The sequence below is a fragment of the Oncorhynchus mykiss genome, chromosome 9 (assembly GCF_057628025.1).
Source record: "Oncorhynchus mykiss isolate SJ-2025 chromosome 9, ASM5762802v1, whole genome shotgun sequence".
Lineage (NCBI taxonomy): Eukaryota > Metazoa > Chordata > Actinopteri > Salmoniformes > Salmonidae > Oncorhynchus > Oncorhynchus mykiss.
In genome coordinates this window covers 55657322-55675257 of record NC_143030.1, presented here as the reverse complement: position 1 = coordinate 55675257, position 17936 = coordinate 55657322, and the positions used below count along the sequence as shown (strand labels likewise).

General features: G+C 42.3%; 1 protein-coding gene across 6 annotated transcripts in view; it reads left to right on the top strand.

Annotated features, from left to right (window-relative positions):
- The window catches only part of cntn3a.1 (contactin 3a, tandem duplicate 1), a 111302-nt gene that overhangs the window by 80599 nt on the left and 12767 nt on the right, over positions 1-17936 (top strand). For all 6 annotated transcript variants that reach the window (XM_021616086.3, XM_021616085.3, XM_090184558.1 and 3 more), the window contains 2 exons: positions 4648-4775; positions 9479-9654. In XM_021616086.3, the coding sequence (XP_021471761.1) occupies positions 4648-4775; positions 9479-9654 (304 nt within the window). The remainder of the gene's footprint in view (positions 1-4647; positions 4776-9478; positions 9655-17936) is intronic.

Sequence of the window (17936 nt, the reverse complement as noted above, 5' to 3'; positions counted from 1 at the left end):
GAATATACTTGGCAAAAATGAATGTAGACATTAATAAATGCATATCTATATCTTCCAAAATATTATTTTACGATGGTGGAGGAGTACAACAATGGCAGCGCAGAGGCTTCAAAACAGCGCCCCCCCCCCCATCAGTCATCTGGGTATATAGTACCAGTCAAAGTTGGGACACAACTACTCATTCCAGGATTTTTCTTTATATTTACTATTTTCTACATTGTAGAATTAAAGTGAAGACTTCAAAACTATGAAATAACACATATGGAATCATGCAGTAACCAGAAAAGTGTTAAACAAATTAAAATATATTCTATATTTCAGATTCTTCAAAGTAGCCACCCTTTGCCTTGATGACAGCTTTGCACACTCTGGCATTCTCTATGTTAAAAGTTAATTTGTGGGATTTCTTTCCTTCTTAATGCGTTTGAGCTACTCGGTTGTGTTGTGACAAGGTAGGGGTGGTATACCGAAGATAGCCATATTTGGTAAATGACCAAGTCCATATTATGGTAAGAACAGCTCAAATAACAAAAAGAAATGACAGTCCATCATTACTTTAAGACATGAAGGTCAGTCAATCCAGAAAATGTCAAGAAATTTTGTGCAGTCGCAAAAAAACCATCAAGGGCTATGAGGAAACTGGCTCTCATGAGGACCGCCACAGGAAAGGAAGACCCAGCATTACCTCTGCTGCAGGGGATAAGTTCATTAGAGTTAACTGCACCTCAGATTGCACCCCAAATTAATATTTCATGGAGTACAAGTAACAGACACATCTCAACATCAACTATTCAGATGAGACTGCGTCAATCATGGTTGAATTGCTGCAAAGAAACCACTACTAAAGGACACGAATAAGAAGAGACTTGCTTGGGCAAAGATACACGAGCAATGGACATTAGACTGGTGGAAATCTGTCCTTTGGTCTGATGAGTCCAAATTTGAGATTTTTGGTTCCAACCTCCATGTCTTTGTGAGACACAGAGTAGGTGAACGGATGATCTCCGCATGTGTGGTTACCACCGTGATGTATGGAGGAGGAGGTGAGAATGGTGTGGGGGTGCTTTGTTGGTGACACTGTCAGTGATTTATTGAGAATTCAAGGCACACGGCTACAACAGCATTCTGCAGTGATACCCCATCCCAGAAGGGATGTAAAAAATAGTTTTAACATTTAAAAAAAAAATATATATTGTATCACGTTGTCTAAGGATTGGAGACAGGCGCAGGAATACGTAACAGGGTTTTTTGTTTACTCGACCCAAAGAAATGAGCGAGGTGTAAACCTCTAAATAATACACGGGACGAGTCCCGTAAAACAAGTGCACCATAACACGTAGCATGGAAGCCAATACAACAGCACAGGTGACACAGGACCAACGGACATGGTAACAATAACTGACAAGGACAATGGGGAACAGAGGGCACATATATAACCTACTAATTACGGGGAATGGGAACCAGGTGTGCATAATGAGACAACACAGTCCGGGGTTAGTGGTGATCAATCCAGTTCAGTGACGACTAGAAGGCCAGTGATGTAGACCTCCGGAGCTGGTGAACAGAATGAGCAGCAGTACCGGGGGAATCCTTGACAGAATAAGTAGGTGTGTCCAAACTTTTAACTGGTGCTGTGTACATAATTGGTTGTTACCCACTTTAACATGTGAAAACCCCCAAATGAAAGATGCCAAGGGTACCTGCTCATCTGCGTGAATGTGCCTTAGGCATGCTGCAAGGAGGCATGAGGACTGCAGGTGTGACCAGGGCAATAAATTGCCATGTCCGTACTGTGAGACGCCTAAGACAGCGCTACAGGGAGTTACCACGGACAGCTGATGCAACAACACCTGCACAGGATTAGTACATTCGCACATCACACCTGCGGGACAGGTACAGGATGGCAACAACAACTGCCCGAGTTACACCAGGGGCGCACAATCGCTCCATCAGTGCTCAGACTGTCCGCAATAGGCTGAGAGAGGCTAGACTGAGGGCTTGTAGGCCTGTTGTAAGGCAGGTCCTCACCAGACATCACCGGCAACAACGCTGAGGCCTGTACTCTGCAGCAGGATCGATTTGGAGGTGGAGGGTCCGTCATGATCTGGGGTGGTGTGTCACAGCATCATCGGACTGAGCTTGTTGTCATTGCAAGCAATCTCAACGCTGTGCGTTACAGGGAAGACATCCTCCTCCCTCATGTGGTACCCTTCCTGCAGGCTCATTCTGACATGACCCTCCAGCATGACAATGCCACCTGATCGTTCTGTGCGTGATTTCCTGCAAGACAGGAATGTCAGTGTTCTGCCATGGCCAGCGAAGAGCCCAGATCTCAATCCCTTAAGCACGTCTGGGACCTGTTGGATCGGAGGATGAGGGCTAGGGCCATTCCCCCTAGAAATGTCCGGGAACTTGCAGGTGCCTTGGTGGAAGAGTGGGGTAACATCTCACAGCAAGAACTGGCAAATCTGGTGCAGTCAATGAGGAGGAGATGCACTTCAGTACTTAATGCAGCTGGTGGCCACACCAGATACTGACTGCTACTTTTGATTTTGATCCCCCTTGTTCAGGGACACATTATTTGGGGCGGCAGGGTAGCCTAGTGGTTAGAGCATTGGGCTAGTAACCGGAAGGTTGCAAGTTCAAATCCCCGAGCTGACAAGGTACAAATCTGTCGTTCTGCCCCTGAACAGGCTGTTCCTAGGCCGTCATTGAAAATAAGAATTTGTTCTTAACTGACTTGCCTGGTTAAATAAAAAATTCAATTTCTGTTAGTCACATGCCTGTGGAACTTGTTCAGTTTATGTCTCAGTGGTTGAATTTTGTTATGTTCATACAAATATGTATGTACACATGTTAAGTTTGCAGAAAATAAATGTGAGTTTAGTAGTGATAAATAATATGTCCAGGATTTAACTTTAACACCATCCAGTAACAGAGAGAAAAACATATATTTATCCCAAACTGTGATTTTGTACGAAATTCACAACAGTCCCCGTATACCTTAATTGCTGTTGTGCCCTTGAAGAAAGGGAGGGCAAAGAAAAGTAATTTCATAGAGCGGAAACTCTCCTTAAATATGGGCTGCATCTTTATATTCTATTCCACTTTGAAAGATGAGGAAGTCTGCACTGTGCAGTTTGCAGTATAATGTCAAGTCTTCTCCAAGTGAAATCTCATATCCATAACTCTTTATTCTGGTCCATTTCATTGGAAACCCTCTGATAAAGTTAGAGGAAGTGCTTCCCTCTCCCGGCGGCCTAGTTATAGAAATTGACTAATGCCATTTGATTCTGGTGAGCTTAGCAGGTCATATTTGATTGTTTGGGAAAGGATAGCTATCCTGTATGCTAAGGGATATCTTTTGGGAGCTGTGTTTTAAGAATGTGTAGCTTCACTTCCTCTGAAAGCCTTTTTAATGTGCATAGGGCATTGGTGAGACTCATCACACCCTCTTGAGCAGTTTTGATGCTGAGAGAGCTGCTTAGAGCAGGGATGTGCAGGAATCTTACGTATTGATTAATAGCGGAAGGTATTATCAGAATATGACAATGAAACGCTAGTACTAGTTCAGATGATCAGGTCGGAACACATCACTTAATTCACCTAAGCAACTTACTTCCGTTCACATGAATATACTTAATATCCTGTGTATTTAGTGTTTGCACAGGCAATCTTCTGCAATTTACACATTATAGATCACACATCATCTGCCTTACCATTTAGTAATTTGTTTCAATCATTTGTCTTCTGCATTAGGTTATTGGTTAATTTTTTCATCGTCAATATGGTTGCTATCTAATATGAGTTCAAGTTGGCTTTTAACAAACTACATCTTCATAAGCCTTTCATTACATATCACTCTGACCAGCAGATGTGTGGCTTTAGATCTGTGGCAACAGTGTTTATACAAAAGCTTTAAACATAGTGATATGACAGTGCCACAAGCAGCAAGATGAACTGCAGATATTGCAGATGGGCACGTTGCAAGCTCTTGCACTCACACAAAAGAAAGATGTGCATGGGTGTGCTTCACGCAACGTGTTAGCTGCTGGACCAAAACTGCAAAGACTTTTGGCCTTGCAATTCACATTCATAGTTATTGCGTAAGTAGGCCCGATATTGCTGTTTTCTTGGTGTATGGCTGACTCTACCTTTAACTATGGACTGTTGTCATGGTACCTGGTGGTCAAGGGCAGGGGTGCACAGCTCCAGTCTGAGCCACAGCAGCAATACCACTGGTTCTCTGTTTTCATTGATCAATAAAACATCTCACTGTTCTGACTAATAGACACACAACTGGTTAGATCTATTGAAACTGATGATTCAATGGCAAGGGTGATATAACCAGCAGAAAATGCAGCCCTTGAGGTCTGGATCTGTGAAGAGAACAGAATGGTTTCACTCCTCACTGAAGATTTAGAACAATGTTTAAAATAATAGTTTCAATGCAGGTGAAATAGTCACAATGGTCACAAATGTTACTTTATTTTATTTGTTCATTCTCTGTATATATTTCACCCACTCATCAATAATAGCATTCTCAGATCTTCAGAAATAGGCCTTAGTTGGATTACAGTTTCTGTGACAACTATCAGTGTAGTATGACTTAATATATTGACATTATTTTTTTAAATTCATTTCTAGAGTCTCAGTGTTGGACAATGGAAGTCTTCGAATAGCAAACGTTACCAAAATGGATGTCGGCCTCTACACCTGCGTGGCAAGGAACCAGTTTGGAGTGGCAAGCAGTGCTGGGAGTCTTTTGGTTAAAGGTATCTCTACTTCCACTCCTTGAGATGGCTCTCCATTTCTCCAATCCTTGCATTAATGTACATAAAAAAATAAAAAAATGCTGACTGGATGCTTGCAGCAGCAGATTGTACTGCAGGCTTCACGAGTAGGTTTGGTTGTTTGTTATTAGTTGAGAGTAGGACCCTTAGAGAGTTTTTAATTCGGTTAATATAATGACCCTGCACTATTGGAGAAGAGGAGGTATTTTGGAACAGGACAAAATTAATTGTATGACTTTTTACATCACCAGAGCATGAAGAAAGGGACCAATGTTTTCCTTGGCAATAGAAGATAACTATCTGCACTATCCATGAACAAGTGTCTCATTAGAGGAACCAGACTACAGAGCCATGTAAGGATTGATGATACAATAACAGATAGTTTCCATGTACCACACAAACATACAATTAGTTGATTGGGCATGTTCAGAGTTAGCATTGGATTTACGATTCATTGCATTGCTATGGCTTAATGTTTAATTCATACCTTCCTGGGGTAGCTAATAGCCATGCTCTGTTTGTTTAAGAGTTAAATCTATTTAAATCACCCGCTTCTGCAAGGCAATGGATTTCCAAGCCCTTCTAAAGAGCGGAGTCAACAACAGTGCTCTATTAAAATGCCTTTTGGTGATTCCTCACAATTTATGAATTGCAAATTGTTTGGTATAGAAACTGCTTTCATTTCCTTTTTTCAGCCTTTTTGCCTCTAAGAATGGCAGTATCTTACATACTGTATATTTTACAGGTGATTTTTGTAGACTATATTCATGAAATCCAGCCAGTCCCCTTTGAAAGAAATCAATATCAGCCACAGTCAGTAAAAGTATTGCCCATCTTTGCTTAAAGGGATTCCCCCCCCCTTAGTCCACTGTTGATACAGCCGCAAATGTTTTGCATGTCAGCAGGCAAGTTTTCAAGATGTTGGACTTTCAAGAAGCAAAGCGTCACCAGCCACATCATCATGACTCTTGGAAAATTAGTCCAAATAAGGACTAAAATATATATATTTTTTAAAATAATGATGATTCAAAATTCAATACATTGTTTTTGAGTGGATTTTCCCTGCAATAGTACATTCACATTCAGGGCTGGAGATATGCGCACGTACCCATATATCCATATTTGCCCTTAACTCAAACTGAGTTTCACATATACAATTTAACATCAATGCAAGTCTCACATTCAAGTTTAAGTTATGTGTGTGTTTCTCAAGTTCGGATCCCACTATTAGCAGAGTGAGTGATCTGTCTACATGGTGCCATACAAGAATCAAACTCTTAATTTTACCATTGCTAGCACCATGCTACAATCAACTACTTATATAATCTACAATAAGTGTCTGGCTGTTATGATAGCAATGAAAGCTACAACAAATGTCATAGACTGTTATTTTATGGAGAGACATACCCTGCAGGAATGTGCACAGTTAGGCCCCTAGTGGTGCTCGAGAACCTGTCCTTTTGCCCTATGAGGAAAAAGCTTTTTTTTATGTATCTGAATTGACCATAAAACTAGCTAATCTCACAAATCCCCCCTGCCCTTCTGTCGCCAGGGGACAAAACAAAAAGGCTGATGTCACCAACAAACTAAAACCAAGTAAACTAGCTAGCTAACTAGATAGCTGATTTACATAATCTTCTAGCTATATTCGCAATGATCAGATGCAGACACAGTAGAGAATTATGATTGTAGTCAATTAATTTAAGTTCAATTGTATTGGTCACATACACGTGTTTAGCAGATGTCATTGCGGGTGTAGTGAAATGCTTCTGTTTGTGGCTCCGACAGTGCAGTAATATCTAACAATTTCACAACATATACCAAATACACACAAATCTAAGTAAAGGAATGGAATTAACAATATATAAATATATGGACAAGCAATGTTAGAGTGGCATAGACAAGAGAGTGGCAAAGACTAAGATACAGTAGAATAGAATACAATACAATATACATTTGAGATGCAAAATATGTAAACATTATTAAAGTGACTAGTGTTCCATTTATTAAAGTGGCCAGTGATTTCAAGTCTATGTATATAGGCAGCAGCCTCTAATGTGCTAGTGATGGCTATTTAACAGTCTGATGGCCTTGAGATAGAAGCTGTTTTTCAGTCTCTCGGTCCCAGTTTTGATGCACCTGTACTGAACTCGCCTTCGGGGTGAACAGGCAGTGGCTCGGGTGGTTGTTGTCCTTGATGATCTTTTTGGCCTTCCTGTGACATCGGGTGCTGTAGGTGTCCTGGAGGGCAGGTAGTTTGCCCCCAGTGATGCGTTGAGCAGACCGCACCACCCTTTTGAGAGCCCTGCAGTTGCCGTACCAGGCGGGGATACAGCCCGACAGGATGCTCTCAATTGTGCATCTGTAACAGTTCGTGAGGTTTTAGGTGCCAAGAACAATTTCTTCAGCTGCCTTCTTCATCACACTGTCTGTGTGGGTGGACCATTTCAGTTTCTCCGTGATGTTTATGCCGAGGAAATTTGACCTCCGAATGGTCTGTGCACAGCCCTGATATCCTGTATAATTATCCTGGATTGATAGTGGTTCGTCCATACCATGTTAGCAACAAGAAATCAATGAGATGACAATGAAGAGAGAAACCATGATACCCTTTTCATTGTCAAGTAAAGTAATACACTAGCAAAATGTAAGCTGGATGACATTGAAACACGCATGTCAAAATGTGTTCAAATGATTCCATATTTCCGAACTCAATAGGTAGCAGTTGGAAATCTTCATTCTCATTTAGATAACAGCTTATTTGAAGAGTACCTACATAAGAACATCATAAGCAGTACATAAGCAGTACATACATTATTGCAAGAGCCGCGTGTTCATAGTTGCAGTGTAAAGGACAGTACTGTGACATAACAAAAATATTGACTTGCGGTTGTTGACATAAACACGGCTTATCAATGCAGCATGTAGGGATTATGAATGTGTTATGAAGTCTCCTCATTTTTTTGTCTTGAGACATTCATTCATAGGGCATTCATTCATAGCCTCACCTGGAATGCACCCTAGGGGGTGTGAGATGACTCACTGGGCTGTTTTGACAGCGTAACGTATAGAGAGACCTTAAACACCATCTGACATGCAGTGTCTGATTCTCTGTCCATTAGACGCTTATGACACCCATGCATAATTCAGCTGGTGCTTGCTGTATGGAAACTCAGCCCTGCGTATCTCACTGCACTGCCGAAGTGGAAAAGACACTCAAAAGAGCCAGAGCAAAGATTAGGTTTTTATGCAGCATACCACCATGCTGTGGTTGAAATAGGAGGGCTTTTTGTCTAGCCAAATGGAACCAAATTATAGACTCCGGACTGACCTGTGGAAATGGAGGCGTGCAGAGGAATGGGTTTGTGTGGTGTCTTAGTTTCTTCAGTGATGCATTACTTTGTGTAAGTGACTTGTGGTTATAGTTTGAACAAACAGTGACAGCTAAAGCCACTTACACTGTTCATTCTCATTCAGTGTATGAGAAAGGATGACAATATGAGCCAACGCCTGAAAAGGAGATTTCCATAGCTGTCTAGACAGGCGCTGTCCATTCAGTGAACATTACAGCCACAAGTTGAGATGATATTTTTCTATTTTCTTTATATAAAGAAGCTGTTACTGGGCTCTACTACTTTCGAGTTCCTTGTGATATTTCAGCTAAATCAAATCTATAAATCAAATTGAACAAATAGTTTTTTATTCCACGATTTGGATTTTTAACACAGTCAACTAATATTTTGTTACTGTGGTATTTATTTTTGGTTGATAACGATACAGTATGCCTAAGCTAGAGGCACGTTCTCTAGCGGGTACTCGTATACTGAGAAGCCAAGTGGCCCTAGTGTTAATGACTGCATCCACTTCAGTCAAGAACGTTTGGCGTTCACATGGGCTCCTAGAGCCCTTATTAGACAGGTCCATGATGAAAATGAATAATCAGATAGCTATATGGGCATCTGTTACAAGTTGGCAATCACATGCAGCCCCACTGTAGGCTATCAAAAAACTGTCAATGCATAATCATATTAATGGTTGGAATCCGTGACCATTACAGCCATCATTACACGGTCTGAAAGCACAACAGAAGCACAACTGGCATAACAACTTAAGGTAAGTCATTTGGGCGAGATACAAAGTCAGTTGGACAGATACTAAGTCGTTTGGATGAAATACTAAGTGGTTTGGAGAGGTCAGACTTTATTTGGATAGTGGTCATACTATCAATAAACTATCTGTTGAAAAGCAACTACTTGCTAAGGTTAGGTTTAGAATAAGAGCTAGGGTTAAGTTTAGGGTTAGGATAACGGTTAAGGTTAGGGTTATGGTTAGGGTTAGTAGACAGAAGGTTGAAATGTTACTGATAGTCTGTAGAGCATCTACAGATGGACAATCCAAATAAAGTGTTACCGGACATGATAATGCCCATTTATTTTACAGGAACAAAGCACAATAATCACAATCTCAGAGGTATAACAGTCTCGCAGTTAACAAGACACCAGAATAGCCCCATGTCTTCAAAGAAAAACCAGTAGAATGGACTCAAACGAAACCCAATAGTGCTATAAAACACGTATATACATTTTGTCAATGTAAATAGGCAGAACAAAGTTGATAGTGATAAGAGAAGCGCCCCGCTGTTTCTGTCTGGCCCAGGTAGCTAAACTTGTTTTTGTCTCTTGCAGAGACAACCATTATCACCAGCCCAGCTGGGCATTTGGACGTGACGGTGGGCGAGAGCATCGTCCTCCCCTGCCAAGTCTCCCATGACCCCACGCTCGATTTGAAATTCACCTGGTTCTTCAACGAACAGCTCATCCACTTTGGAAACCACGGGGGCTACTTTGAGAAAGTTGGCGGGGTAAGTGCTTTTGAGTCTGCCTTACACTCATGTGTTTGAATTAAGTCTACTATGATGACCTTTTATAATTACTTGACTTATTTATGTGGTTGTCACTTGTGATTTGCAATCCAATTACATACAGTTGATCATATTAATGTATTTTTACTGTATATGTTTATATGATGTAAAATTACCAACGGCAGAGTAGACCTTTTTACAGCATTATGTTATGAGCACAATAACATATACAGTACAACAATGAATACTTTACTGCTGATATATAGTGAATGGACTAGAGGAAGTGTATTGAATGATTTTCATTCATGAATCATATCAAATTTGTTTTTGCAATTAACAAGAGGGGTCTGCCTGTTTGCCTGTTCCGCTTGTTGATAACAACTACTCCTTTGAAAAAACTGCTGCCTAAGGAATTGTCGATTCAATGCTCAGTCAAACATTACATTTGGTCATCTACAGTTGAATGTATTTCTCTTTAATTAGAAAAGCAATTATAATATCTTGGCTGCTTACTACCCACAGTTTGTTCTATATTCCTTCGGCTCATCAGCAATGCCATTAGTTGTGTAATTGTGTTTGCCTCATGGCTTCATTTGAGCGCTTGACTCCCTGCACTAATCACTTGACACAAAGCTGACATGTTGCAGAAAAGTGTCTTAAATGCAATGAGTAATTTCATAAAGGTTAAATAGTTCTGTTCATCAAACATTATCTTTGTTGGAGGTACAGTGCCTTCAGAAAGTATTCATACACCTTGACGTATTCCAAATGTTGTTGTGTTACAGCCAGAATTACAAAAGGATAAAAATAAAAAAAATTCTCACCCATCTACACACAATATCCCATAATGACATTGAAAACACATGTTGGAAATGTAAACACAGAAATATCTCATTTACATAAGTCTTCACTCCCATGAGTCAATACTTTGTAGAAACACATTTGGCGGCAATTACATCTGTGAGTCTTCTTTTGGGTAAGTCTCTTAGAGCTTTACACACCTGGGTTGTACAATATTTGATGGTTGATCGTTGCTTGACAGACATTCTCAAGATTATGCCATAGATTTTCAAGCCAGTGTAGATTTGGTCTTCTTTTGGCTATTGTGTCAAGACCCGGTTACGAACTCGGGTGTCCGGTGTGAGAAACAGTCACTTAACAAACTGAGCCACTAATAGTCGGCAGAATCCAGAAGATGAGGCAGACACAGCAGTACTTGAGACGGTGTTTTAATAAAATAAAAAGGAAAGTCCTTCAGGCAAAAATATAAATCATAAAGTAATTCCAAGAGAAAAAGTTAATCCTCCAAGTCAAAAGGTAAAACCACAAGGTGGTAGGTACAGCAGAAAAAAGCCTCAAAAGATAATCAAAAATAAATAAACGAGAACAAAAACAGAGTACCACAAGAGAGTCCAACTGGAGCAACAAATGTTCACAGCATTGCTGGGGCTGGGTACTAACATTCAAACACAGAGCAAAGAACTGAGGAAAACTAAGGGTTTTAATACATTCAAGAGAAACGAGGCACAGGTGCAAATAATAACTGGAAACCAGGGAAAACAAAGGGTCAAAAAGCACAATGGGAGCATCTAGTGGCCAAAACCAGAACAATCCTGGCCAAATCCTGACATATTGTATGGCTGAAAGGTGAATTTGTGTCTGTTGGAAAGCAGACTGAACCAGGTTTTCCTCTAGGATTTTGCACGTGCTTATAGCTGTATTCCATTTATTTTTATCTTTAAAAAATTCCCTAGTCCTTGCCAATGACAAGTATATCCATAACATGATGCAGCCATCACCATGATTGAGTACTACTCAGTGATGTAATGTGTTGGATTTCCTCCAAACATGCAGCTTTGTATTCAGAACATTTTTTCCCCCTCATTTTTAGGAGTATTATTATTAGTGCCTTGTTGCAAACAGGATGCATGCTTTGGAATACTTTTTTTCTGCACAGACTTCCTTCTTTTCACTCTGTCATTTAGGTTAGTATTGTGGAGTAACTACAACGTTTTCTCATATTACAACCATTAAAGTATTTGATGTATTTATTTTAAAATAACTATTGGCCTCATGGTGAAATCCCTGAGCAATTTCCTTCGTCACCGGCAACTGAGTTAGGAAGGACGCCTGTATCTTTGTAGTGACTGGGTGAATTGATACACCATCCAAAGCCTAATTAATAACTTCACCATGCTCAAAGGGATGTTCAACCTCCCTGGTCTATGTGGTTGAATCTGTGTTTGAAATTTCCTGCCGACTGAGGGACCTTACAGATAATTGTATGTGTGGGGGTACAGAGATGGGGTAGTCATTCAAAAATCATGTTAACCACTATTATTGTTGATAAAAAAACATGAGCTGGCGCACACCCAGAATAATAGTTTGCGTGGAGGTGCTGACTACCGGCAAATAAACTATAACCTATCAAAATAAAGAAAGTCACACTCTCCATGTATAATCTCCCAGCACTTTAATGGGTATTTACCAATGTTTCGGCAGGAAGGCCCAGTGATGACGAAACGTTGGTAAATACCCATCCTGGAAGGCACAGTGATGACGAAACGTTGGTAAATACCCATCCTGGAAGGCACAGTGATGACGAAACGTTGGTAAATACCCATCCTGGAAGGCACAGTGATGACGAAACGTTGGTAAATACCCATCCTGGAAGGCACAGTGATGACGAAACGTTGGTAAATACCCATCCTGGAAGGCACAGTGATGACGAAACGTTGGTAAATACCCATCCTGGAAGGCACAGTGATGCCGAAACGTTGGTAAATACCCATCCTGGAAGGCACAGTGATGACGAAACGTTGGTAAATACCCATCCTGGAAGGCACAGTGATGACGAAACGTTGGTAAATACCCATCCTGGAAGGCACAGTGATGACGAAACGTTGGTAAATACCCATCCTGGAAGGCACAGTGATGCCGAAACGTTGGTAAATACCCATCCTGGAAGGCACAGTGATGACGAAACGTTGGTAAATACCCATCCTGGAAGGCACAGTGATGACGAAACGTTGGTAAATACCCATCCTGGAAGGCACAGTGATGACGAAACGTTGGTAAATACCCATCCTGGAAGGCACAGTGATGACGAAACGTTGGTAAATACCCATCCTGGAAGGCACAGTGATGACGAAACGTTGGTAAATACCCATCCTGGAAGGCACAGTGATGACGAAACGTTGGTAAATACCCATCCTGGAAGGCACAGTGATGACGAAACGTTGGTAAATACCCATCCTGGAAGGCACAGTGATGCCGAAACGTTGGTAAATACCCATCCTGGAAGGCACAGTGATGACGAAACGTTGGTAAATACCCATCCTGGAAGGCACAGTGATGACGAAACGTTGGTAAATACCCATCCTGGAAGGCACAGTGATGACGAAACGTTGGTAAATACCCATCCTGGAAGGCACAGTGATGACGAAACGTTGGTAAATACCCATCCTGGAAGGCACAGTGATGACGAAACGTTGGTAAATACCCATCCTGGAAGGCACAGTGATGACGAAACGTTGGTAAATACCCATCCTGGAAGGCACAGTGATGACGAAACGTTGGTAAATACCCATCCTGGAAGGCACAGTGATGACGAAACGTTGGTAAATACCCATCCTGGAAGGCACAGTGATGACGAAACGTTGGTAAATACCCATCCTGGAAGGCACAGTGATGACGAAACGTTGGTAAATACCCATCCTGGAAGGCACAGTGATGACGAAACGTTGGTAAATACCCATCCTGGAAGGCACAGTGATGACGAAACGTTGGTAAATACCCATCCTGGAAGGCACAGTGATGACGAAACGTTGGTAAATACCCATCCTGGAAGGCACAGTGATGACGAAACGTTGGTAAATACCCATCCTGGAAGGCACAGTGATGACGAAACGTTGGTAAATACCCATCCTGGAAGGCACAGTGATGACGAAACGTTGGTAAATACCCATCCTGGAAGGCACAGTGATGACGAAACGTTGGTAAATACCCATCCTGGAAGGCACAGTGATGACGGAACGTTGGTAAATACCCATCCTGGAAGGCACAGTGATGACGAAACGTTGGTAAATACCCATCCTGGAAGGCACAGTGATGACGAAACGTTGGTAAATACCCATCCTGGAAGGCACAGTGATGACGAAACGTTGGTAAATACCCATCCTGGAAGGCACAGTGATGACGAAACGTTGGTAAATACCCATCCTGGAAGGCACAGTGATGACGAAACGTTGGTAAATACCCATCCTGGAAGGCACAGTGATGACGAAACGTTGGTAAATACCCATCCTGGAAGGCACAGTGATGACGAAACGTTGGTAAATACCCATCCTGGAAGGCACAGTGATGACGAAACGTTGGTAAATACCCATCCTGGAAGGCACAGTGATGACGAAACGTTGGTAAATACCCATCCTGGAAGGCACAGTGATGACGAAACGTTGGTAAATACCCATCCTGGAAGGCACAGTGATGACGAAACGTTGGTAAATACCCATCCTGGAAGGCACAGTGATGACGAAACGTTGGTAAATACCCATCCTGGAAGGCACAGTGATGCCGAAACGTTGGTAAATACCCATTAAATTGCTGGGAGATTAAACATGGAGAGTGCAACTTTATTTTGATAGTTTATAGTTTATTCTCCATTAGTCTCCGTTGATAACCACTATTATTGTACACAGAATGAATCCATGCAACTTATAATGCAATTTGTTAAGCACATTTCTACTCCTGGACGTATATAGGCTTGCCATGACAAAGGAGTTGAATACTTATTGACTCAAGACATTTCAGCTTAACATTTTTTAAATTAATTTTCAAAATGTTTTACAAACAAAACAACACTTAGACAATATAGGGTATTATGTGTAGATCAGTGACACCAAATCTCAATTTTGTAAATTGTACATTTTGTCTAACACAACACAATGTGAAAAAAGTAAAGGCATATGAATACTTTCTGAAGGCACTGTATATAGTTAACTTAGCCCACTAAAGTGCAAGTGTGTTTTCCAAAACAATACATTTCTCTTAATGCACTATCAAAACTTAAAATACCTGGCAACAAAATGTCATAATATCAAAAAGTATAATTTGTCATCTAGTGAGAATATTTCTATATCCAAATTAACTTACACCATCACAATTTAAAGTACACTTTACAAAAGCAGCTAACGCTATCCAAAAGTATTATTAATCATCAAATGAGGTTATCTCACCATTTATTAAATAATGGCTCAACAAATACTAACTATAACCATTAATAGATACACTTTTTCTATGGAACAGAGTCAATGGTACAAGATGGTATTCAAACATTTTATAGACGTGAGCAGCGTTCTCTGAATTAGGATCAAATAGTACAGTTTATTTCAATGGTGTTCAAGCATTTTTTGGAACAATGTCGATTTTCAAAACAGTGTACGTACGACACAGAACTCTGTGGCCTTTTGCAAAACAGTAAATACATGTTTTTATGTACTGTAGTTTCCTTCTAAAAACATTCATAAAAACATTAAGATATTGTCAAAAATGCAATTAACTGCAACAAAAGAACACTTCTGGGAGAACCTATACGGACACTACGGGTGGACAAATTGATGGCGAATATCGCGCAGCTGAGTGTACCAAATCACACTGACCAACTTTCTTTGGCCAAATACCGAATTGACTGTCATGCAGGAATGACTTAATCCCTGCGTCTTCTTTGACAGGTAAGTTAAGTGTCGAGTTTAAGTGGTGAGTTTTTTAAAATTGTATATTAAATAGCTAAGTCGTATGGTTTATTTGCTAATATTAATGCATGTGTCATGTATTGTCATGTTGTGTCTTGTTTCTGTCCTTTCCCTTCACCCTGTCTCCCTCTGCTGGTCGTTATTAGGTTACCTTTTCTCCCCCTCTTTCCCCCAGCTGTTCCTTGTCTCCTCCTAACTACCTCGTCACCCCTTTTCCCACCTGTTCCCTTTTTCCCTCTGATTAGTCCTCTATATCTCTCTCTGTTTTTGTTCCTGTCTTTGTCGGATTCTTGTTTGTGTTTTTCATGCCTGAACCAGACTATCGTCATGTTTGCTGCAACCTTGTCCTGTCCTGTCGGAATCTGCCGGTCCATCTGAGCCTACCTATGTTTTGTTATTAAAGAAGTTCTGTTTACGTTAATTCGCTTTTGGGTCCTCATTCACGCACCGTAACAGAAGAATCCGACCAAGAATGGACCCAGCGACTTCGGATCCTCTCCACTCAGCCGTCGAGATCCAGGGAGCGATGCTAGGCAGACACGAGCAGGAATTGTCTGCTGCTCGACATGCCGTTGAGACCCTGGCCACCCAAGTCTCCAACCTCACAGAACAGGTTCACCATCTCCGCCTCGATCCACCGGCCACTTCCAGGGCTTTCGAATCTCCGGAGCCCAGAATCAATAACCCGCCGTGTTACTCTGGGGAGCCCACTGAATGCCGCTCGTTCCTCACCCAGTGTGATATTGTGTTTTCTCTCCAGCCCAACACTTACTCCAGGAGCACTGCTCGTGTCGCCTACGTCATATCTCTCCTTACTGGACGGGCTCGTGAGTGGGGCACGGCAATCTGGGAGGCAAGGGCTGAGTGTACTAACCAGTATCAGGACTTTAAGGAGGAGATGATACGGGTTTTTGATCAATCTGTTTTTGGGGAGGAGGCTTCCAGGGCCCTGTCTTCCCTATGTCAAGGTAATCGATCCATAACAGACTACTCTATTGAGTTTCGCACTCTTGCTGCCTCCAGTGGCTGGAACGAGCCGGCTTTGCTCGCTCGTTTTCTGGAGGGTCTCCGCGCAGAGGTAAAGGATGAGATTCTCTCCCGGGAGGTTCCTTCCAGCGTGGATTCCTTGATTGAACTCGCTATTCGCATTGAGCGACGGGTTGATCTTCGTCACCGAGCTCGTGGAAAGGAGCTCGCGTTCTCCGTTGCCCCCCTCTCCGCATCACTACCATCTTCCTCTGCCGGCTCGGGTGCTGAGCCTATGCAGCTGGGAGGTATCCGCATCTCGACTATGGAGAGGGAACGGAGAATCACCAACCGCCTCTGTCTCTATTGCGGTTCTGCTGGTCATTTTGTCACTTCATGTCCAGTAAAAGCCAGAGCTCATCAGTAAGCGGAGGGCTACTGGTGAGCGCTACTACTCCTGTCTCTCCTTCAAGATCCTGCACTACCTTGTCAGTCCATCTACGCTGGACCGGTTCGTCAGCTTCCTGCAGTGCCTTAATAGACTCTGGGGCGGAGGGCTGTTTTATGGACGAGACCTGGGCTCGGGAACATGACATTCCTCTCAGACAGTTAAGGGAGTCCACGGCCTTGTTCGCCCTGGATGGTAGTCCTCTCCCCAGGATTCAGCGTGAGACGCTACCTTTAACCCTCACTGTTTCTGGTAATCATAGCGAAACCATTTCTTTTTTAATTTTTCGTTCACCTTTTACACCTGTTGTTTTGGGCCATCCCTGGCTAGTTTGTCATAATCCTTCCATTAATTGGTCTAGTAATTCTATCCTCTCCTGGAACGTCTCTTGTCATGTGAAATGTTTAATGTCTGCTATCCCTCCTGTTTCATCTGTCTCTTCTTCACAGGAGGAGCCTGGTGATTTGACAGGGGTGCCGGAGGAATATCACGATCTGCGCACGGTGTTCAGTCGGTCCAGGGCCACCTCTCTTCCCCCACACCGGTCGTATGATTGTAGTATTGATCTCCTTCCGGGAACCACTCCCCCCCCGGGGTAGACTATACTTTCTGTCGGCTCCCGAACGTAAGGCTCTCGAAGATTATTTGTCTGTAGCTCTTGCCGCCGGTACCATAGTCCCCTCCTCCTCTCCCGCCGGAGCGGGGTTTTTTTTTGTTAAGAAGAAGGACGGGTCCCTGCGCCCCTGCATAGATTATCGAGGGCTGAATGACATAACAGTGAAGAATCGTTATCCGCTTCCTCTTATGTCTTCAGCCTTCGAGATCCTGCAGGGAGCCAGGTTTTTCACTAAGTTGGACCTTCGTAACGCTTACCATCTCGTGCGCATCAGGGAGGGGGACGAGTGGAAGACGGCGTTTAACACTCCGTTAGGGCACTTTGAATACCGGGTTCTTCCTTTCGGCCTCGCTAACGCTCCAGCTGTCTTTCAGGCATTAGTCAATGATGTCCTGAGAGACATGCTGAACATCTTTGTTTTCGTTTACCTTGACGATATCCTGATTTTTTCACCGTCACTCCAGATTCATGTTCAGCACGTTCGACGTGTCCTCCAGCG